The following is a 23,655-nucleotide window of genomic DNA, read 5'->3' as shown; positions in this document are numbered from 1 at the left end:
CATAATGCTGCTATTATAGGCAGAATAGGCATAATGCTGCTATTATATACAGACAGATCCAACTTCCGACAAATCATTTTTATTGAGTAAAGAAGATATTACAAACTGCATCATTTAATCTACTTCCATTAAACCCGGTGAAGACCATTTATTTTATCAATGTACAGTGGCCAGAGATGCTGCGGGTAATAGCGCCCTCTACAGGCTCTTCCCTCCACTGCGCGCGCATCATCCTCAATGTTTACAAACGGGAAACCCATCTATATACACGAACACAACGTTCAGAGGAGGAATACTGGGATGCTTTAGGAACTGAGGAAGAAATTATAGCTGGTTGTATCTAACCTTTATATTTGACCATCACTTATAATACTTTTACAATACATTATGATATTTGATAAGAGCCTAAATGTCTCCACTAGGCCTAATGGCTATTGTTTTGGTACCTATCTTGTTATGGTTCAGTTTGTCCTTGAAGCAGCTACAGTATAACTATGATGTCTGCCCTGTGCTTGAGGCAGAACTACCATACCACTGACATGAGTGTTAATGTACTTCTGACCACGATATCATGTAACATAAAGCGTAATCACCACCACCTAGAATATTGTCTCGACTCCTATGTGCCTTATCGATTGCTGATTGATCCAGAATTCCACGACAAATCCCCACAGGGACATCGACACAAGGGCTGCAACCAGAGGGGATCGTGAGGTGCAGTTTAGACACATTTTCAGTTCAGGGAAGCACAATCTGGAACAATATATCAACTGATAGAGTGTCCAACATTTATATCCTTTAAGGTCCAACGAAAAAAGAAAAACAAAATTAAATAGGCTAGAATTAGGTTTCTCTACTGTTGACTGTTGTCCTTCCTTAAACAAAAGGTTAACAAAATGGGGAGATTTTACAGTTACCGTGGGCCCCCAACGTGGCCCCTGGTATGACTACTCTGATGGCAGACCCCTGAACAGTGTTGGTGCGAAGATATTCTGGTCTTCAACGCAAAGCCTGCTTTGTTACACTCATCCCTCTTTTGAGCCACCCCCACCCCTGCCCAATACACACACACACACACACACACACACACACACACACACACACACACACACACACACACACACACACACACACAGAGAGAGAGAGACACACACACACACAGAGAGAGAGAGAGAGACTGGAGTATGACAAAGTGGTCCACAGTGTGTCTTGTTATACAGGGAATCAATGAGAGGGCTGTTTTATAGCCATGAGGTAGGGATGTATTGGTCTAACCTTTAACTTTGGGTGTCAACAACACAGGAAGCAGCAGAGAGGCAACAATCTCCGCCTCGGGTCCACAGTCTATCTGTCCTGTTTCCACGTGTAGCAGTGCAGCGCAGCATCTTTTAATTCCATAATGCATGTGGAGGCTGTTTATAATTCATGGCATTTTGTAGGCAATCATGAATAATCGAGCGTGGAGAGATCAATCGGGTGTAGTAAGTGCAGGGTTTTTAAGCCAGATTTAGATGTCATTGTACGACGGTGTCACGCACCGGAAATAGCGGATCTACAAGCTCACAACGTGGCATGGTAGCAATGTGTTGTGAGCTTGTAGATCTGCTATATATTTTTTGTATTAGGCATTACAGTGCTGGATTCTGGGATTTTCACAGATTTTTCACTGTATTGTGCAGTGATTTCCTGTACTATGCATGTGTGAGTGCGTGAGTGCGTGCATGCGTGTTGGGTTGGGTATGCTCACTTGCTTATACAGGACTGCATGCCACGGTGTACAGTATGCAACACAGAATATTTGCTATGTGTATGCACATGTGCATGTTTGAACATGAATATTTGCATTCATGTGAGCTCGCTCTCACTATGTATACGATTTGTGGACTCACAAGATGTGTGCATGTGAGCATGCGCTTACAGTACTGTATGTGTGTGGTTGTGCATTGTGTATTGTGAGTGTCCACAGGCGCGTGTGTGTGTGTGTGTGTGTGTGTGTGTGTGTGTGTGTGTGTGTGTGTGTGTGTGTGTGTGTGTGTGCGCGCGCGCGCGCGCGCGTGCGTGTGTGCAAGCGTGCGCGCGTGCATGTGTGTGAGATACTGGACTTGGCCTGGAACAATGAGTCAGAGATGCCAGCTTATGGCTGATTGCATTGCAGTGAGCAGTGCTGCTCCAAAAGGGAAGCCCCCTGTTGTCTTTTAGAAAAGCCTGATTTATTCCTCACAAAGACTGATGGAGGCCAGTCGCCGCTAATGTGCCACAGAGTGGGAGCTACGCTGCTGCTGCAGAGTCGTCTGAATGCTAAACAGGCCCAGCACCATGTATGGACACTCAACACACAGACGGACCACATGTCCGCTTGTCGAAAAATGTCAACCAAAATGTCAAATGCGTCACGAACGCAGTGTGACGTTTGAGTGATACAAAGAAATTACATATATATATATATATATATATATATATATATATATATATATATATATATATATATATATATATATATATATATCACTTTGCAGGGAGGGAGTCCCTGTCAGGCACCCACCGAGATGACGTTTATTAGGCTCGATTCACATGCACGCGCATCGACTCATACATACACGCCCTCGCTCACTCATGTGTAAACACACTTCTCCTGCATGCACACCCACCCAGTGCAAGGGCGCGCGCACACACGAAAGGCCTATATGAATGGAATGTGATTTGGTCACTTCATCGTATATAGCATCATTTACGAGCCTTAATTAGGCTACTTATGACATAGTAGGCTATTATATATTTGCACTTAAGTTGTACAATAACATTATGCTATTGTATACAACTAAAGTGCAAATATAGTATTGCATAGTAGGCTACGCACGCACGCACACGCACACACACACACACACACACACACACACACACACACACACACACACACACACACACACACACACACACACCGTTTCAACTCGTCCGTCCGTTTATTGACTATGCCAACAATGCATAAAAGAAGAGTCTGCATATTGTTTTAAATTCAAAAGCACACTTCGCAGGGAGTGATTATTTCCCACATAACCGGCACATCCCTGACATAAATTACCGTCATCCATCTCTCTCTCCTGTTTAGCCCTGCCTGCGCATACACACACACCTCTCCAAATTACCACACCTCTCCTATCCGTCCCTATCAGCAGCCTATAGCAGTGGTGTAAAGTAACTAAGTACATTTACTCAAGTACTGTACTTATAAGTACAATTCTGAGGTAGCCTACTTTTACTCTACCGGAGTATTTCCAATTGTCTATACTTTACTTCTACTCCATACATCTCAGAGGGAAATATTTTACTTTTACTCCACTACAATTATTTGAAATAGTTACTAGTTACTTTGCAGATATAAATGATTACATTATAAAACATACATTAACCACTTTAGCCCTATTGCATACCTAAGCTATTTGAAAATAGCCGATCTAAAAGCTCACAATGGGTCGCATGGCGACACGTTGTGAGCTTGTAGATCTGCTATTTTCAAACATTTTGGTAGGCTACTTTTTCTTTTGGTACTTTAAGTACATTCTGATGCCAATACTTTTGTACTTTTACTCAAGTAGCCTACATTTTGAATTCCGGACTTTTACTTGTGACAGAATACTTCTACATTGCAGTATTGATACTTTTACTTAAGTAAAACATTTTAGTACTTTTCCCACCACTGCCTATAAGTATGTATGGAGCAGTGAGACGCCAGCGTGTCCCTTTTGTTTGAACGGGCCTTTGATTGATCGCCTGCGGTTTTATTCAGGAGCTGTCCGTGGTGCTGAAGAAGAATGTCCTTCCCCGGCGAATGGGAAACGCCGTGTAGCATTTAACCCAGTGGTTCTCAAGCTTTTCAGGCCGTTAAAACACTAAATAATCACATTTGAACTGGGGACCCCCCCCCAAAATAGTCTTATTTTAACTGGGTAGTCATATTTGAACTGGGGACCCCCCCAAATAGTCATATTTGAACTGGGGACCACCTACCCTGACAACAAGCACTTGGTGTGTAGGAGTTGAGGCATTCAATTTAGTTTGACTCAGTTCCACAGATAAATATCGTGAAAATAGCAGATCTACATTTGGCCAATGTTTTTACTTTTAGGTATTAAAAAGGACCCTGGGGGTCCCTTAACCCACAGGCTGAGAAGCACTGATTTAAACCACTTTAGACCCACGCAGCAGCATCCCTATATTCTGCCGGGGGAGAACATTCTCCAACATTCAGCCGATCTACAAGCTCACAGGGTGTTGCCAAGTTGTCAGCTTATTGTAGATCGGCTATTTTTGGCGAAGAGATTTAGTGTAGGAGATGAGGTGTGAGGGGGGGGGGGGCTCCAAATAGAGTTACAACTCAGCTCTGTTTAAGATCAGAGGGTTGAAGTGGTTAAACGTCCGGAGAGAGACGAGACAGTATTATAGTGGCACTCCCCTCCACGCTATATATATATGTGCGTCACTCACACGCCCCACAAACACGCGCACGAGCACGTGTTCAGTATACGTATGGCAACACGTGGCCGCGCATACGCACGCACGCGCTCACGCAAAGCGAGCACAGCGGTATAGCGTCTGGGGAAGTCGAGTGTTCGGAGAAACATGCTTGAAATATACAATGGGTATATTTTACTGTGGCACTAATTCTTCTCTCTTTTGTGTGTGTGTGTGTGTGTGTGTGTGTGTGTGTGTGTGTGTGTGTGTGTGTGTGTGTGTGTGTGTGTGTGTGTGTGTGTGTGTGTGTGTGTGTGTGTGTGTGTGTGTGTGTGTGTGTGTGTGAGTCACATGCACCTGCAGCATCAAGTTAAAGCCTTTCCATCTATGTTCCGTAGTACCACGGTGTCGTTTCAACTGATGTTCAGGATAACAACACGTCAACGCGCTGGCAGCGTGTAGATCACTTCTTTTTGTCGGAGTATAAATTAGGCTTAAAGGGCGACATACGAGCGCATTGATTGCTGCGTTGAGCAGCAGAGTGCAGAACGAGCGAAGGAGAGAGAGAGAGAGAGAGAGAGAGAGAGAGAGAGAGAGAGAGAGAGAGAGAGAGAGAGAGAGAGAGAGAGAGAGATCATTGAATGCCGTCGCATTATAAGCCCATGACGTGCCTCATAACTAATCGTGCACATGCACAATTTTTACCACGCGCGCACACACACACACACACACACACACACACACACACACACACACACACACACACACACACACACACACACACACACACACACACACACACTTTGCATTGCAAACGAGAGCAGCTATTGCCCCATGATCGTTTGTTCAGTCAAGTATAACAACGAATACATGACTTATACATCTGTCAAGGTGTTTTAGTTTTTTTTTGCCCCAAAACATAATACCAAAATCAACTGGAATATAATTTCATGATGATTTTGATAATAAATCATAGCCTAGGGCAGTGTTAATACATTCGGAACTCATGATGAAAATGTCCCCTGATTTGTAGTTTCACTCGAAATGCGCACATGAACTACAAAAATATACGCTTGGTATCATCGGGCTTCTTCTTTTTTTTTCTTTTCTTTTTTTCCTTTTTTTTTTTTTTTTCTTCCAGATGCACAAAGCGCAGCGCTGCTCGCGGCTCCGTGCTCAGTGTGGAGTGTCGTGGCTCCCCATAGCAGCAGAATATTGGGCTGTAAACATTGCTACACTGGCTGTTGTCTCCATGACGAGAGACGTGGGCTTTTAGGAGACGGTGAGTGATTCAAGGGGACTCTATTTTTTTTTTGTTAGTCTTCTGTTTTTTTTAAGGAAGGTGGGGGGGTGGGGGGGGGGGCTGATCTCATCAAGGCAATCTGGGGGGGAGACAACATGAATGTCTTAACAACATCCTGAAGAGTCTTAATATCCGTGGCGAGCGAGCACTGAATTCGTTCATTGTGTTTTATCATCAGTAAGTATAGGCTACTAAGTATTCACATCGTGATTTCTTTAGTTCTGGGGTCGTGTGTATAGTCGCGTTGTTCCAGACGGTCGTTCTTAACACAAAATATTAAATGCTTGATTTTGTATTGTATTTTCTCTCTCTCGATGGAAATCGTCGTAGCCTACTACAGTAGTTGGGGGGGGGGAGAGAGAGAGAGTGACAGAGAGAAGAGGGAAAACAAGGGGATCCGGGTCGAGAAAAAAAATGTAAGAGGATTTGATTTTGCAGCCACTGAAAAGAGATTAGAGGCGACAGCAGTGGAAGTTAAATTGTGCTGCATAAAATAAAATGGGGCGGATTGGTCTCTCATGATGAGAGATTGGTGCCACCTTCCATTCTGAAATTATAATTCACCGCCGGGCTTCGATCACTTTCACTTGGGGACCAATGCAGGACCGTTGTGTCATGTGCCCGTTTAACGTCTGTTTTGGTCGTTAAACGTATTTAGACTCGGATTCGTCCCGTTTATGTGGGACTGGAGCAATTTCACTGGCGACAGACTGTGTAGAGAGTTCAACTCGCCACAAACGCCACCAATGAACAGTATGAACAGTGTGTGCGTGAGACCTGCGCATACTCAGCACCGTCAGCAGCCGCTTCTTCTTCTATACCACCAAGGCTCAAGCCGAAAAAAAATCGTCTTGATCTGAGATCATAGAGGATTTTTTTCTTTCTCCCCCCCCCCTTAAAAATACCGCTAGAAAAAAAGGTATTCACAAAAGTTTGGGGGGGGGGTGGGGGGGGTCGACGCCGAATATAGCCGACTCATCTGCCTGGGCTGCCTCGTAAGTGATATGTCTTTTTTTTTTTTTTTTTGCTCAAATTTCTCGCCTTTTATCGGGGGTATGAGACGAAGAGGGGGAGAGAGAGAGAGAGAGAGAGAGAGAGAGAGAGAGAGAGAGAGAGAGAGAGAGAGAGAGAGAGAGAGGGGACAGCAGTTGAATTTTAGAAAGGGGGAGAGGCTACTTAGTTGTCGTGCAACACTGGTGTAGAACAGGTCAGTAGTTTCATTGGGAGAGAGAGCGCGGACTTTTAACGGTGGCGAATAAAAAAAAACAATCCCCGAGAGGCCAATTCGTGACCAAAAAAAAGCGAGAGCGCCGCTGAATGCGCGTCGTCCGTCCGAGGCGGCTGGATTTTCAGCACCACGGACAGCAGCAGCTGGATCTCAGCACCACCACCACCACGGACAGCGCTTCCTCGGGAATGAAAAACACAGTGTGGGCATCGCAACATTTCCCCCTTTAATTACTCGTTGCCATCGCGCACGGATTGATGCGCCGTGCATGCGGTTAGCAGCCTTGTTGCAGGGATGCCAGTTGCATGCTAAATATTTTTACCGTATAGGCGATGTAGCCCGTCGGTCGGATGGGGGAACGGGTTGCCACCACGGAATGGTTTAGATAGAAAGTGTGCTTGGTTTTTTTGCTCTCGCATCTCGGTCGTCGTCTCTCGCCGCTCCATCTAATCCCTGTCAACTAAAAACGGAATATTTAATAGAGCATCGCATGCCCTTCGACTCCCAGCCGTTGTTACAGTACGTGCACCTTGGAAGAACACGAGCAAGTAGTAGGCGTATTTGCTACAACACAGGGGTATGTTTTTTTTTGCTTGATGGAATTGTGCAGTCTTTGACGAAATGGTGTTTCTAGATTGCTGTTCACGAGTATGATTATTTCAGTCACGGTAACATCGATTATACATTGTCCCCAAAAAAATGGACTCCGAATTGGGGTTAACGTTTGGTTCTGTGTTCTGTGCTACACTATAGCGCATTATATCGCCTATACCTTATGCTCATGATGCATTATATAGCTGATTCAGGAGGACGCAAACACTCTTGTTTAAGGGGATTTGTCTTGATATTGCGGTACTGTCGTGTCTCCCATTGCAGGCTGAGTGAAGCCTATACTGTATACAGGTGCTACAAGCCTATATTCTCGGTCTTGCTCGGTCTTGTGCTGTCGATGCTGTGATGCCTTGTTATTTCTTCACACCTATTTTGCACCCATAAGACATCGTGATGTGTGCACATGCACCGAATGCCTATGTAATCTAAAACCCTATGCTTACACTATACTGTAGCCCCCTTTGCAGCAGTCGGGTATAATATATCCGGAGGATACAGCCTCTGCATTCTGCTCAGTGCTTCCCAATTTTAACCCGGTCTCCCTCGGTGTTGGGGTGTAGGCTCAACACATCATTCACAATGAAACATGATGTTGAAGGTTTTAACTGCTGCATGTTTGTTTCAGGTGACATGCGATAGCCTACAGTGCTGGTGGCAGGGCCATTTGCTTTGATTCATGAGCCTTCAGTAGATCAGTGGAAGGTTGTTGGGAAATGCCTTTAATGTATATGTGAGGGAACCAGATCCCATATATCCGGCAGCCAGAGCAACATGGCAAAATCCTGGATGTTAATCAACCCCTGAGAGTATAAAAACTGACATTTAGTATACACTAAAACTCTGGATTTGACAGTGTAAGACCTTCGTAGATTGCTCCTTAGCATGTGTTGTTATTGCATAATAATGTGTAACTTGAATGGATGTCTGGTCATGGTGGTGCAGAGTTTCCTTTCTTTTACAACATTCACATAAAATTCAGATTATCTCTGTTTGTTCTCTCTCTTTGGAACCTCCAGCAGTGAGGTCCTCATATTGCAACCATGTGTGGACGGACCAGGGTGGTCTTGCTGTGTTGGGGGGCCTGCTTGCTGGCAGCCACCACCGTACTTGGTGCAAGCAAAAGGTAAGAGCAAACTTTATACCTCTGAAATACAGCATACAGTAGTATGTACACAGTAAAGCTTAAGTGTTAATTTAACTCTGCACAGTGTAAAATGGACGCCTAATTGACGCTTTGGTTCCATTTATACACAGTTAAACGTCCATTTGGTTCCTTTCACTTAAATGAACACTGAGAATTTCACTGTGTACTTTCCAAAGTGTATATTTTTTTATAAGAATAGCTAAGGAGTTCATTGTCAATATTTGCCAATACTGATCGGACCAACCATGTTACGAATACTGCATTCCTTTTAAGGGTTTGTGCATGCAGCCTATGCATATTTGTGCTGATGAAAGTTCAAGCCATCATATATATGTATGCGGTAACGTGGACAGGTGGGCAGGTGACAAATGCACAGCAGGGCTCTCTGTGAAGCTATAGGTCTAAATATGGCCTATATATGGCCTTGAGAGAATGCTGCGATGCTCAGTGATGGAACACACAGTTATGCATGCCCGTGGTCTACTTCCAGAGGAGCCACCATATTAATCTCTCAAGAGCCCCGACAAGGAGCAGAATTAGAATAGACTTTGAAAAGCGCAGTCATCTTTTCATGAGGGAGACCATTCCTCATCGCCATGCAGCCAGGCAGGCGGCCAACGTGTTAACACACCTGGCGGTCAGTCATGGTCAGTCAGTTAGTCTGTGAGTTAGTAAGTCAGTCACTCAGTCGTTCAGTTGGTCAGCCGAATAGTCAGCCAATAGGATAACCGGATATAGACAGCCAGCCAGTCAAACAACTCAGTGGTTCTCAGACCTTTTAATGTTAAGGTTATATGTTTTTGGCTGTGGACCCCCATTTGAAAAGGTTTTGTAGTAGAGAGCCCACAAGAGAAGATACAGTATGTGTTGTTAAAACGTTTCTAAATCATTCCAAATTGTGCGCAATTTGTCAGGATTTGCCCTTCCATTTTTTCTCTGAAAATAGCAGATCTAAAAGCTTACAACGCATCGTAACGTGCTATATTAGCTCATTTGGCTGGGGACCCCCTGGAAACCCCTCAAGGACCCCTGGGGGTCCCCACTTTGAGAGCCACTGAATTGGCAGATCTACCTGGGAGGGCATCCCATCAATCATTTTCCACAGAGGAGGGGCTTTTTGTTGTGTAATTATCACGTCTTTAAGCCAGCTTTGTTTGCTTTGTTCTTGTTTTACTCTTATACTCCACTGTGGTTATAATTGGGGCATCCCTGCATCCCGCCGTGTGAAGGTAACAAGTAAAACACAGAGAGAAGATGGGGGAAGTTTTGGAACCGAAAATAGCAATTATCCATGTTACCCGTCGACCGGCTGCTTTTTTGGTTCGCCATGCCTTGCGGGAGAGCACTGAATCACGTTGTTTAAAGTTGTCCGGGTTGTGGCTGCGCAGTCATTGTGTCCCAGACCCTGCTGTTTATGACAGCGGTTCTCAACCTGTGGGTTGGGACGCCCCTTCCCCACACGATTTTGTTTTGGGGGAGGGGGGGTCCCCAGATGAAAAAAAGACCATTGCTGGTCAAACAAACTACACATAAAAGCTGGTCAAACATTGGCCAAATTGTTTGCGAGGCGTTGTGAGCTTGTAGATCTGCTATTTTCAGGATATTTATCTGTCCGAGTCTAACTAAATTGAATGCCTCAACCCAATTCCAAGTGCTTGTCAGGGTGGGGGGTCCCCAGTTCGAATATGATTACTTTGGGGGTCACGGCCTGAAAAAGTTGAGAACCACTGGTTTTTGGCACAGATAACACAGATGCTTTTCTTGTGGCATGTTTGACAATGGCCATGGGGATAGTAGGCCAGTGTAGAGAGTCCCACTTCCCAATGTCAGCACAGGGGCCACTGGATGTGATCCAGGCAGTGAGGTACTGTATAAAGAGAAAGAGGCGAGGGAGGGAGAAAGAGAGAGAGAGAGAGAGACAGGATGAAAGATGACAGCAACATGACCCACCGTCATGTGACTGCAACAGCATTAATCCCTGCATGATTCAAACGGCGACCGGCATTCACGTGCAGCACACCTCACAACATCATAATCCCACTCCCCTCCATGGGATTAATGTGGATAATTTTGCCACCGCGCCCCAAAAATCAGTGCGCGGACAAAATCAAACATTCACCAAACGCAAAAAAAAAAACCTGCAACATGGCGAAACCCAAACGCAGCGTCTGCTGAGAGCATGCATGCATGCATGCAGATAATGTGGGACTCTCCTTCCACGCTTTATAGTGGCTACTCTCGTGAAACATGTTAAGAGATTGGATCCGACTTTTCGGAGAGGCTGAATAATTCAGCGCCACTGTCAGGAGTTGTCATCGGAGTTGACTCAAACGGTGATCTATTGAGATGGTCCAGGCTGCTCTCCCTTCTCGGTGACAAGGCGCGCACGTGCCTTCGGGAGACACCACTTCCACATATACCTGTTCCGGTTTACATGACGCGGCGCGATGTGCATGTGCGCAGATCCCAGATGGCATGTTGCCATAACGTCCATTGCCTAAGGCGATGGCTTCCATCTGAATTAGCTAGTTATATCTCCCACTGTTGCCATGGTATCAGCTATGATGTTTTACTTTATTTGGTCTTATTTTGGTGGGGGAGGGGATGGGACCAGCGAACTGAGGGCTCTAATTTACTGGGTTTGATGTACTGTTAGTTGAACAACCCTCTTAGGGGATATTTCACACCCGGCTGGGGAAAAAAAGAAACCCTCACTGATTACTTTACTGAATAACTGTCACCAAAACCTGCAGAGCAATTGTCAACAAAAGATTTACTGTATAATCCCATGCTCTTGGAGTCAAACACAGAAGTGCACGCACGCGCACGTGTGCACACACACACACACACACACACACACACACACACACACACACACACACACACACACACACACATACAGACACACAGACACACACCTTGGAGGATTTCAAAGGGGCACAGCAATCAGGAAGAATTAGTGATTTGCCATAATATGTTGCCAAAGAAAGAAATGGCCTCATAATTAGATATTCACAGACTATGGAGGGAGGGGGAGAGAGAGAGAGAGAGAGAGAGAGAGAGGATGGAAAGCAGAGCGGGTTGCAGTGAGCAGCACTGTTGCTGTTCAGATGACCTGTAGATGGGGATGGTGTACAATATTTTATGAGGAGGTTGCCCCTGGCTTGTCAGCATTGTGTGTATTCCTGTCTTTTCTCATATCACGTTATGCCCCTTCCTATCTCTCTCTCATCACTGTACCTTCTACAGTTGCCGTGACTACTAACCACCTCCCCCCCTTCTCTCCAAAACCCCCACACTTCCTTTTTATTTCTCAAATCCTCTCCGTCGGTAAAGTATGTTTTGGCTCTTCAACCGGAACAAGGCAGACTAATTATAATAATTAATTCGTTTTCGGAGAACGGCACGGCAATTACCTCCAAATTATACTATGCCAGACTTGTGTGAAGCAAAATGGAGTTTAAGGGCTCGTTTCGGTGGCGTTTTTGTTAGTTTTTTTTTTTTTGCAGACTGGTAGACTTTGGTGAATTATGGTAACGCTGTGGTACAGAGAGCGCTAATCCGTGTCCGTGTGTGATATGAATGGAGACAATTGGGAGCTAATTTGAATCGGCTGCGCACGTTGCAGTCGTGGGTTCTGCCACGGCCCAGCGTCCCCGCTCCCCCATTTATGTTCTGTGTCTTTCCTTCCCTCGCCCTGCGTTTCATTCTCTTTCACCCATTCTCTCTTCTTCATCTTCCACTCCGTGAAACATTTCCCAGTTTTTCTCTCATTATTTCTCTTTCACTCATCAATATCTACACCTTTCCTTCATCCTCGCTCTTTCTCTGATTCCTTTCTTCTTCCCCCACCATTGCGCCCCCCCCCTTCCTCCTTCCACTCCATCTCTGTTGCTTTCATTTTTCAACTCTTCACTCTTTTCTTCTCTGCTCTCACATGTGTCTTTGTTTTCTCCCTCCAACCATCTACTTTTCCCTTCACTCCACTTCCTTCATCCGCAGGTCTTTGCCACTTTCAAGCTGACGTACTTATATTCTTGTCATATACAGGCGAAGATTGTCTAAAATTCTTCGTCACATCGCAACGTTTTGTGAGATTGTAGTCCGGCTATTTTAGCTACAGTAGTTAATGACCTCCGCTCTCACCTTGGCACCCTTTTACGAGCAGAGCTGGTTTCCAAACATTCACCAGTTGTTTATTTATTTAGCATGCAATCAAACCAGCCAACCTCAGCCATCGTCAGAATTAAAAAAGAAGTGGAGGTTATATGATTGCCTGGGGCGTACAATTAATTATGTGAGAGATCATTCAAAGTACACATGCACACACAAGCATAGGCGCAAATGTGTTCGCTCCAGCACACACACACGCAACAAACACACGAGAGAATGTATTACGCAAGCATAACACACGCGTGCGCACAGTTGTGGCCGCAATCGCTCACACATAGAAACACACAAACTCACCATGATAATATACGATAATATATCCTGTTGGGGGCCAGATATAAATTCAAACAGTGATTGAAATCAGTATTGCTGATGATGAGTTTGTTGAAATATGTATGAGTGGAAAGGGACAAACCATGCCCACACAATTACTGATTGTGAGCGTTTTGGCATCGCTCTAAGCATTTAGTTTCATGTTGTTCAAAGAGCACGTTCAATGAGGCCTCTCCGCTGTTTAAAAGACAACATTATGGCCTAAATAATGCACTGCAATTTCTGCTTCTCACTGCTATCATTTGTTTGCGCGTATGTGGGTGCATGTGTGTGGCAGCTGATTGGTCGATGATCAAAAGGAGCTTTCCCAGCAGGACGCTCCCGCATTCCGTCCCCTTCCGCACATCCAGCACTCGGCAAATTTCTCATCGCAATAGGAGATCCAAATCCTGTTATTCACATGCAGCGCACTGTGGAACAGCGGCAACACATCTGTCGCCATCATCCACTTTAACATTTCACAGGAAACAACATTCATTCATCGCCAATACCGCACACGCTTTACGCCACGTCCCCATTAAAACCGGGGAAGCCATTTTTGATTTATTTGGCTATTCAAAATAGCAGATCTACATTTTCATAGCACTATGAGCTTGTAGATCTGCAATTTTTTGAAAAATCATGGACATTTTTGCAAATCCTTGAATATGTATACTTTTATAGCGAACATTTTAAACTCAAATCTTTGCTTCTGGGGGTCTCTGGAACAAAATATTTTGAGATGGGGTCCGCAGCCAAATACATATAATGTGGGGGGTCCTTGACATGAAAACGTTTTGAGCACCACCAACTGTTAGGATCTAGAAGACATTTTTAGAATCGGCCTCAGGCCTTAATGGGTTAATGTCACACAGTAGTTATTTGGAGTTTGTATTAGCTCTGGTGTGGTGTGTGTGTGCAAGCCTGCAAAGGTCGACTTTACACCCGGAGATTTCGAGTTTGGATTATATGTTAGTATGTGTTCATGTACATGTCTTTAGCACTTTGAATTTGACGGAGGTTGTGCTCCTTGCTTCGCCAGCTCCACTCAGAACGGCATGACAGATCAACAAGATAACACAACCGTGTTCACCAAAATCTTAGACAGTCTTCTGGATGGGTACGACAACCGCCTCCGGCCAGGACTCGGAGGTAAGTCAAGTCAATTCAATAAATAAACAGTGTCATTTTAGTGTTCAAACTTTACCAAAAGAACCCGTAACTGTCCATTTGGTTACATTGGTAAACTTTTGGAGTCGCGCATGGATAAATGAACAGTTAACACTCACAGGGTCACAACGCATCGCAATGCAACACGTTGTGACCTTGTGGATCTGCTGTTTTTGCCAAACGTGCAGTGGTGGAAAGTAACTAAGTACATTTACTTAAGTACTGTACTTAAGTACAATTTTGAGGTATCTGTACTTTAGTTAAGTATTTCCAATTCCCTATACTTTTACTCCACTACATCTCAGAGGTAAATACTGTACTTTTACTCCACTACAATGATTTGAAAACTTTAGTTACTAGTTACTTTTCAGATATAAATTATTACATTATAAAACATACATTAACCACTTTAACCCTATTTTATACATAGGCTATTTGAAAATAGCAGATCTACAAGCTCACAACGCGTCGCATCGCGACGCGTTGTGAACTTGTAGATCTGCTATTTTCAAATATTTAGTACTTTTACTTTTGATACTTTAAGTACATTTTGATGCCAATACTTTTGCACTTTTACTCAAGTAAATTTTGAATTCCGGACTTTTACCTGTAACAGAGTATTTCTATAATGCAGTATTGGTACTTTTACTTCAGTAAAGAATTTTAGTACTTTTTCCACCACTGCAAACGTGTGCCCCCGGAATATGGACGCTCATGTGGTTAAAAAAACACCCGGACACTCGCTCAAAGCACAGTAGTTGCCTCACTTGCCTGTACAGACTCCCTCTGTAAAGTGCATCACTTTGCATAATATTCATACTCACACGACTAAATGATACAGAGATATGTGTATTTATGTGCCACCATTGGAAAGCGAATGAGTTCATCCTCATGATGGCTCTTTTATGGGAGGGTGAATAGGGTGGATATTCTCCATAGAACCAGCTCTGTAATATAACACAGTAAATGTCATTGTGCTGTATTGTGTGGTGTGTCCTACTGTGTCGCACTCAATTACATGGCGGTCCATTATGAGGAAGAGACACAAAGACGGAGGAAGAGAGAGAGTGTGTTGAGTATGGGGAGTAGCGAGAGATAGAGAGAGACAGAGGCAAAGAGAGGGGGGGGCATGTAAGAGAGAAACTGAGGGAAAAAGTGAGGGAGGGAGAGAGAGAGTAGTATCGGTGTGTGAAGGACACAGCAGGCATCAAACAGACACAAACAGATGCAAATGAGTGTAAATTTAAGTGTAAAGATGAGAGTTAATTCAAGTGTAAAAATGAGTTAAATTAATGAAGATTTTGCAGTGGGACGGGGGGGAGGCTTCAGCACAGCTCCTGCAGGTGGGCAGCCGCGAGACGGAAAGGAATTACGGACTGAATTATGGATGGGAATCATTCATGAATCAAACTGCTACATTTCAGCCTAAAAAAATCCCAAAGACAACCACTCCCCACACACTGAATGAGTACCGCATGAATAGATTGGGGGAATCTGAGTAAGTAAGTAAGGCAAGCAGATATTTCAACATCACAGCAATTTAAAGTACTTTGCACAAAGAATTAAGAGCATTAAGAAACACATTATAAAATGACATTTGGATACAATTAAAAATCATTATTAAAGAGGTCAGAGATTAGAAATTAACATTTAAAATTTAACAGAAGAATAAGAAATATATATATATCTTTTTAAACGTCAGTAAAAGGCAACAACACACAGAAGAATCTTCAGATTTGATTTAAAATAACTGTTGTAGCGGACCAGCAGTTTTCTGGGAGTTTGTTCCAGATATATGGTGCATGAAAAACTGAAATTGACTCTGGGGGACATAAAGCACACCTGCCCCCAGAAGACCGGAGAGGTCTGGGATAGTTATAAAGTAGCAGAAAGAACAAAAATGTGGTTTGGCCCTAAACCATGCAATGCTTTACTTTATACACCAACAGTAGTATTTTCAAATCATGACTTTCACAGACAAGGGGCCAGTCCAAAGAGCTGAGAAGTGTATTGATATGGTAGTCCGCTTTCTTGGTATTAGTAAGGACTTGAGCCGCAATGTTCTGAATCAACTGCGGCCGTCTGATACATTTCTTAGAGAGACCTGTGAAAGACACCGTTACAGTGGTTGAGTCCACTGTAACGGTAGGTATAGGTGCACCGTCTTCAGTTGCAATACAGTGTATAATAATGTGATTTTATTAAGAGATCGGGCGGTGTGTTGGATGGGACTGACAATCACTGATGAAAGAGATATTGACTTCTGACAGAAGCAATAAATTGTTTATTTTAGCGTGCAGCTGTGTGTGTGTGTGTGTGTGTGTGTGCGCGTGTGTGCGTGCGTGCGTGTCCCCCACACGTGCATCATTTTCATTACAATAACGTGTGAACAGTGTGAATAGACCCGGGGCTTTTAGCCAGGTGGTCTTGGATTAACAGGTAGTTAAAGTGCTAATGAGACGCACTGATGGACACTCACTCTCCCAATTTCCTGCTTCAACAGAGCGTGTAACCGAAGTCAAGACTGACATTTTCGTGACGAGCATCGGGCCCGTCTCAGACCACGACATGGTAAGCCTTCGCTTCGTTTTAAATGGCACTCCCCCCCCCCCTCTCCTCCTCCCCCTCCTCCTGCTCTCCCCCTCCCCCTCCTCTCCAAACCCTCTCTGGGCTCTGTGGTGTTTGCTAAACGGCCAAAATGTTTATTAATTTGATTACTCATGCCATGAATTTTCCACGTGTAAATAAAAATGTCAGGAGCGATGAATGGCTGTTGCCTTTTTATCTTTATTTTTTTTTTGTGTCGCCCCCATAGCCCGGTAATCCCTGCCATAAATGCCATTCGCAGGTCGTGAACGCGGTCACACGTGACTTTTATGCGGATGTCGATATTTATCGCCGACCGTGAACCCTGTGCTGTGTTGACTGGTGTTTGTGTTTACAGTGGCTTTGGGATCTTTTAGGCAGTGCATTTTAGAGAGAGTGTTTACCTTTTTTTTATTGTAAGGCGCTCTGGTTAAGAGCGTCTGCTAAAGGTCGCCTAAATTGTACATTGTAATTATAAATTGGGATATACGGCTAATGTTTCAGCTGTGTGTCCGTCATGCTGAGTTCGCATTATTAAACAGGTTATTTTGGGAGGACCCGACACTTTTGAAGAAGCAATATGTTAGAACTATCTAAAGAGCTGTTTTTCACTTGTATTTCATCATCACTGGCCTATAACTCATTATTATGTCTTGAAAGGTCAACGTGACCTTTCAAGTCACCAAAATAACCAGGTCAGCTGTGAGACCCAGATTCATCTAATTTAAACACCAGTATTTATGATTAGATAGATATTTATTGCAGTCATTGACGACTCCTGACACCGAACAGTTCACAATAAGTGAGAAGGTATAGGGGGTTGAGAGTCTTGCTCAAAGGCAACGGGGCACAACGGCTGTTGTGGGAATCAAAACGGTTTCCTCCCGTTTCTCCCCAGAGTTGGACAGGTATTTAATTTCAGGCCAGATATACAGTAGTGCTTTGGTCTACGGCTTCCGTGATATGACACGATAAGGCGTAATCATGCCGTCAGTCATCACTGATATATGAGTCAAATGTAATCTCATTTAAGTGAGAAGAGCATATTGTTAGTATGCAAACTTTATATATCTCTGCTGTCCGGCAGCAACCAGCTAACTCCAAAATGTTCATTTTTCAGGAAATGACAAAAACAAAACAAAAAGTGCAGTTAGGAGGTTTTGTTCATCATTGATAAGAACAGCTGAATGGACCTCCAAGCTCACAATGAGGTTTGGAGGTCAAAAGGGGGTGGAGCCTGGAGTCAGCTAAACCAGCTAACTCCACCCCCCTTTGGTGGACTTTGCTGGTTTTTGTCAGAAGCGCTTTTTAATGCTTTTCATTGGTTCAATATTGTTTTAATCAACACAAAGACGTAAAGGGTGTTCAATGGCCCTGATTTATGGAAGAAGAAAAAAAAAGAAAAAACTGAAAAATAGAGTTAGCTGGTTTCTGCCTGACGCCAACAAATTATATAATTTTAAGATCTATCTCATCATGCACTATGGTAGTAAAAAGCACATTGATGGGACACGGTTCAGTTCAGGATACACTTATTATTATTATAATTGCATGGAATGTTTATATGACCTAGGTTAGGTAAAGGTCGGCCTGTAATCAATATGATCGAGGATCCCAGATGGACGCAAAAGCTTCTTGTGTGAGTGAGGCGTATATGAACCGTCGTATATGCTCTTTGTTTGTTGGAGAACACCCGGGACCCGTCCGAACTGACACAGGGAAGGACTTCTTGACTCCCGTTTAAATTTATTTTATCGGTGCCATGCCACGAGGGAGTCATATCATCACGTATCATTGGGAAGATAAATGATAGCATATCAAAATAAGAAAGGCTATATTGACAATGGTCAAATTGATTGCCCTGTTTAAATATGGCCCGACTGTGGCACATTCACAGATGTGTCCCCGAATCAATCCCCTAATCTTCACACACCGTGCACGTAAGAAACCCACTTATCTAAAGTGTGATTGCTTCTCTGCCACTCCACCTTAACCCTTTAAGACCGAGGACGCAGCTGTGTCATTTTTTTTATTTGAGCTAAAAAGCACTATTTTACACTTTGGCTATTTAAAAATAGCAGATATATACGATATACAATATATATATACGTGCTATTCAAAAATAGCAGATATACAAGCATACAAACATTGTAGATCTGCTATTTTTGAAAAAACGTGAAAATGTTTGCAAATCTTTGAATATATATATATATATATATATATATATATATATATATATATATATATATATATATATTTTTTTTTTTTTTTTTTTTTTAAAGCGAACATTTGTAACTCAAATCTTTGCTTCTGGGGGGTCACTGGAACAACATATTTTGAGATGGGGGGGTCCCCAGCCAAATAAATAATACATTTTGGGGTCTTTGACATGAAAAAGTTTGAGAACCGCTGACAAAGTAAACATTTTTTTTTCCAAAAAAATATATTTAGAAGACATTTTGTAGTCTGGTCTTAGTGGGCTAAAAGAAGGAGGAGAGACTCCCATTTCTCTCAGTCGAAGCATTTGGACTATGCTGACATAATCTCAGTTAATTGCATCAGCTGGCATAAGGGGCCTGGAAGAATTTTGCCGCTGCGTTAAGCCAAGAGGAAGAGAGAGCTCTCTCTAACTAGGTAACTCTGACTCTCATTCCAGTTCTTCTATAAGGCCTACCTTGAAGCTCTGTTTCAGTTCACACTAATTATCTCATGTGGATAGGAAACGAAAGGGGGGGGAAAAAATACAACAAAACAAAATAACAGACCGCACTGTAATTTTCTCTGGCTCTCATTGCTCAGCCAGTGGTGTGGAACCATTTAGATCTGCTCTCCACCATGATCATTAGTGGGCTTCAAAAATAAATGTCCCCCCCTACTTTTTTTGGGGCAAATAACTAGGTTTCAAGCGAACACTGACTTTCAAGCTAACAACGCATCGAGTTGTGACACGTTGTTAGCCAAAAAAAAACAGTTATTTTCAGCAAGCAACGCCATCGTGCAATGGAGTATAAATTAAGCTTGAGGATTTGCTTTTGTGTACAGATCACTGAGCTCTGATTCATATACGTACATTTTTTTAAAAAGCCACAATGATCATTTGTGGCATTCGGCTTTCAAATCTAATGCTAAGTGACCTGGCATCCATTAGCTCTCCAGTGGTATTTGGTTAATTAAATGTATTTTCTTTTCTTTTTTTAACAGAAGACTGTGTAATTGTATCTAGGGGAATAAATACATGAAAACCACAATTAGCCATTTGACTATGAAACATATAAATAGAAAATCACCACGCTCTAATAGTAAAGTGTTCCCCCCCCCACCCCACCCCCCACAACGGCACAGGCGCTCACAGCCTCCATTGCGTTGGAAAAGCCGTACCTTTAAAGCCTCTAATGTGAGTAGACAGTAACCAGCATGGAAACTAGGCCATCGCTACCATATGGAAGCCAGAGTGACAAGAGAGGAAAAAAAACAACATAGGATATAAGTTAGAAGGGGAGGAGGGTTGCATTACTCAGCATTCTCGCGAGGCTAACTCTGGCAGATAACCAGCTGCGAGGGGTTTCTGACATCTGGCTTTTGCCTCTTGCCTCTCACACCCAGCTGCAAAGGATGGGAGTTCTGACATCTGGCTTTGCCTCTTGCCTCTCACACCCAACTGCAGAGGATGGAAGTTCTTGACATCTGGCTTTTGCCTTTTGCCTCTCACTTTCCCTCTCTCCCTTTTGCTGAAGTTATACTCCATTGTATGATGGTGTCGTGCACTGAAAATAGACGAGGCAGTATAGATCTGCTATTCAAAAATAGCAGATCTACAAGCTCATAGCACGGCACCGAGTGCCGCGCTATGAGCTTGTAGATCTGCTATTTTTGAAAAATCGAGAAAATGTGTGCAAATTAATATATTTATATTATTCTAAAGCAAACATTTTCACTCAAATCTTTGCTTGGGGGGTCCCTGGAACAAAATATTTTGAGATGGGGGTCGGCGGCCAAATCATCATTTTGGGGGTCCTTGACATGAAAAGGTACAGCTGATATAGAAACATACGTTTTTTTTTCAGAAAACTGATTTAGAAGACATGAGTAAGAATCGGCCTCAGGTCTTAATGGGTTGATGTGTCCCAAACTGGGCAATTTATGTTACAGCAGATAATAAAAGCTCTAAAACACAGTAAAGATACATAAAGAAGACATGGACATGGACATGGACATGGACATGGTCACAAGATCCAGATAATAATAGTAGTGTAAGTATAACTGTAACAACAACCATCCTGCCACCTCCATAATTGTGGCCAGCAGACCACAATCGTATTGCACCATAGGAAACAAAAGAAAAGGAAAAAAATAAAACACATCAGCCCATCAGCCTGTCATACGATGAAGTATACATCCGGCTTTACTCAGCATTATCGCCCCGGCTGACTATGGCAGATAACCAGCTGCCAAGGGATGGGAGTTCTGACACCTGCCGTTTCCTTTTTGCCTCTGACACCCTACAGTGTCTCACTATTCTCTCCGTCTGTTTTGTTCCCTCTCCGCCGCCCACCTTTCCCCGTGTCCCCAACAGGAGTACACCATCGACGTGTTCTTCAGACAGAGCTGGAAGGACGAGAGGCTAAAGTTCAAGGGGCCCATGGCGGTGCTGCGTCTCAACAACCTGATGGCCAGCAAGATCTGGACGCCCGACACCTTCTTCCACAACGGCAAGAAGTCCGTGGCCCACAACATGACCATGCCCAACAAGCTGCTACGCATCACAGAGGAAGGCACGCTGCTCTACACCATGAGGTATGCTGGACGATGATTGGGGCTTTGTTCTATCCTTCTATCCCAGTGGTTCTCAACCTGTGGGTCGGGACCCCCAGTGGGGGGGTCCCCTCATGATTTTGGGGGGTCCCCAGATGACAGTAAATTGACAATTTAAGGACTTTTAAGACCTTTTTAATACGTAAAAAAAAAAATTATGGAAAAAAGACCATTACTGTGTCAAAAGTAATCAACAAGCTATACTATAGAAACTGGTCAAACATTGGCCAAATAGTCAAATAATATAAGAAAAAGGCAAACATTTTGAAAATAGCCGATCTATGTCGGGTATTTTCACGATTTATCTGTGGGAACTGAATCAAACTAAATGCAATGCCTCAACTCCTACAATTCCAAGTGATTGTCAGGGTCGGGGGGTCCCCGGTTCAAATATGATTCTTTTGCGGGGTCGCGGCCTGAACATTTTGAGAACCACTGATATATCCTCCACATTTTGCTAGGTTAAAAGTATAAGTGGGAGGGAGAAGGGCTCATTTTTGTATTTGTATTGATTGAATACGTTATTAGTCAGATATGAAAACAGCACAGAGGTACAGTATACATTTAGGCTAAAGGGATAACACAAAACAAGTCCTGGGGACTTGTTTCTATTGTGGTCCTATGTTTTAAGTCATTAACATAGCATATTAACACATAAATACATGTCATCAACAAATACAAATAACTATATGTACAAAGGAGAAGAAGGAAAGGAAAAATGGAAAAATGGCGGCAGTGAATAACACCTCCTTTCTATGGGAATTAAAATCCTCCCCTAGTGGTTTCCTGATGTTTTTTTCAGGACAGTTTTGAAATAAACCAGTGATTCACAATCTTTAATGGAGGATGTCAGGGCATTCCACATTGCGGTGGCAGAGTACAGAATGAGAATTGTCCCATGTTTATTCTAAATTTGGGATGTACCAAGTCGTGGTTGCTCCCTTGTGGCTGTGGGTGTCACTTTGGAGAAGTAGCTAGACAGGTATGAGGGCACTGTCCTGTTGAGTATCTTAAATAGCAATCCCATTGATATTTGCTTAACACTGTCTTCCACCCTGAGCCATCCCAAACTAGCAAAGTGTGTTGGAATTAGGTGATTTCATGAAAATGTTGACAATTGGACCTTTAAGGCAAAGTAGTAGTCGAATGGGTTTGTTTTGGGAGGTCTGAAGCTTGGTTTTTAGTGACATTGAGGTGTTGGAGAACCAAGAGGTGCAAGCATAATCAAAATGGCATTGAATGAGGGCTCCTGCTAGAGTCTTGAGAGCGCTTGTGTTGACAAAAGAGGAAATCCTGCCCAAGAATCTTGTTCTTTGATCGACTTTCTTGATCACCTTTGATGCCATTTTTGATCATTTGATCATTGTTTATATCAAGACCGTTGTGTATATTCTCTGATGACTAGCTCCGTTAACATCAATAATTATAAAGTCTTTCATAGGGAGTAGCCTAAGCAACACTGGAAAAAAAGTAAAGGAAAGAAAAAAGGTAATTTGTTATTTTGTTTTACAGATTGTCAGTATAGTTTAGTCCTGTACACTATTTATGTTTTCCAGTGCCCGATCGACCAAAGTTATCAGCTTCCCAGAAAAGTGCAACGGTTCTCCCCGTCATGATTTATCACCAAGGGGACATTTTGTGACAATAGGCAGCACTATGATGAGGTGCTGAGAGAGGACCGCACGTGGTACATCGGCCCTGTGGAGCTCGTACTGTACTTGGGCTGGAGGGGCCGTAAATACTAAGAGCCTTAAGATGACGCAAAGCCCCATATATTCACTACACGGCAAAAAAGGCTACAGGGGGGGGGGGGGGGGGGTGGGGCGGGTTATAAAGCCTCTTTTATTTTATTTTCATCATTTCTGTCAG

The 23,655-nt window shown here is 43.4% G+C and overlaps 1 protein-coding gene across 2 annotated transcripts in view; it reads left to right on the top strand.

Moving 5' to 3' along the window:
- The first annotated feature begins 16,941 nt into the window (after positions 1 to 16,941).
- Positions 16,942 to 23,655, top strand: part of gabra1 (gamma-aminobutyric acid type A receptor subunit alpha1) — a 32,825-nt gene continuing 26,111 nt past the window's right edge. For both annotated transcript variants that reach the window (XM_080435525.1, XM_080435524.1), the window contains exons 1-2: positions 16,942 to 16,959; positions 21,548 to 21,768. In XM_080435525.1, coding sequence (XP_080291651.1) covers positions 16,957 to 16,959; positions 21,548 to 21,768 — 224 coding nt within the window. In that variant the 5' untranslated portion in view covers positions 16,942 to 16,956. The remainder of the gene's footprint in view (positions 16,960 to 21,547; positions 21,769 to 23,655) is intronic.

The sequence above is a fragment of the Gymnoscopelus braueri genome, assembly GCF_963280865.1.
Source record: "Gymnoscopelus braueri genome assembly, chromosome: 8".
In the NCBI taxonomy this organism is placed as follows: domain Eukaryota; kingdom Metazoa; phylum Chordata; class Actinopteri; order Myctophiformes; family Myctophidae; genus Gymnoscopelus; species Gymnoscopelus braueri.
Note: the sequence above shows the minus strand (reverse complement) of the source record. Positions and strands in the feature narration are given on the sequence as shown.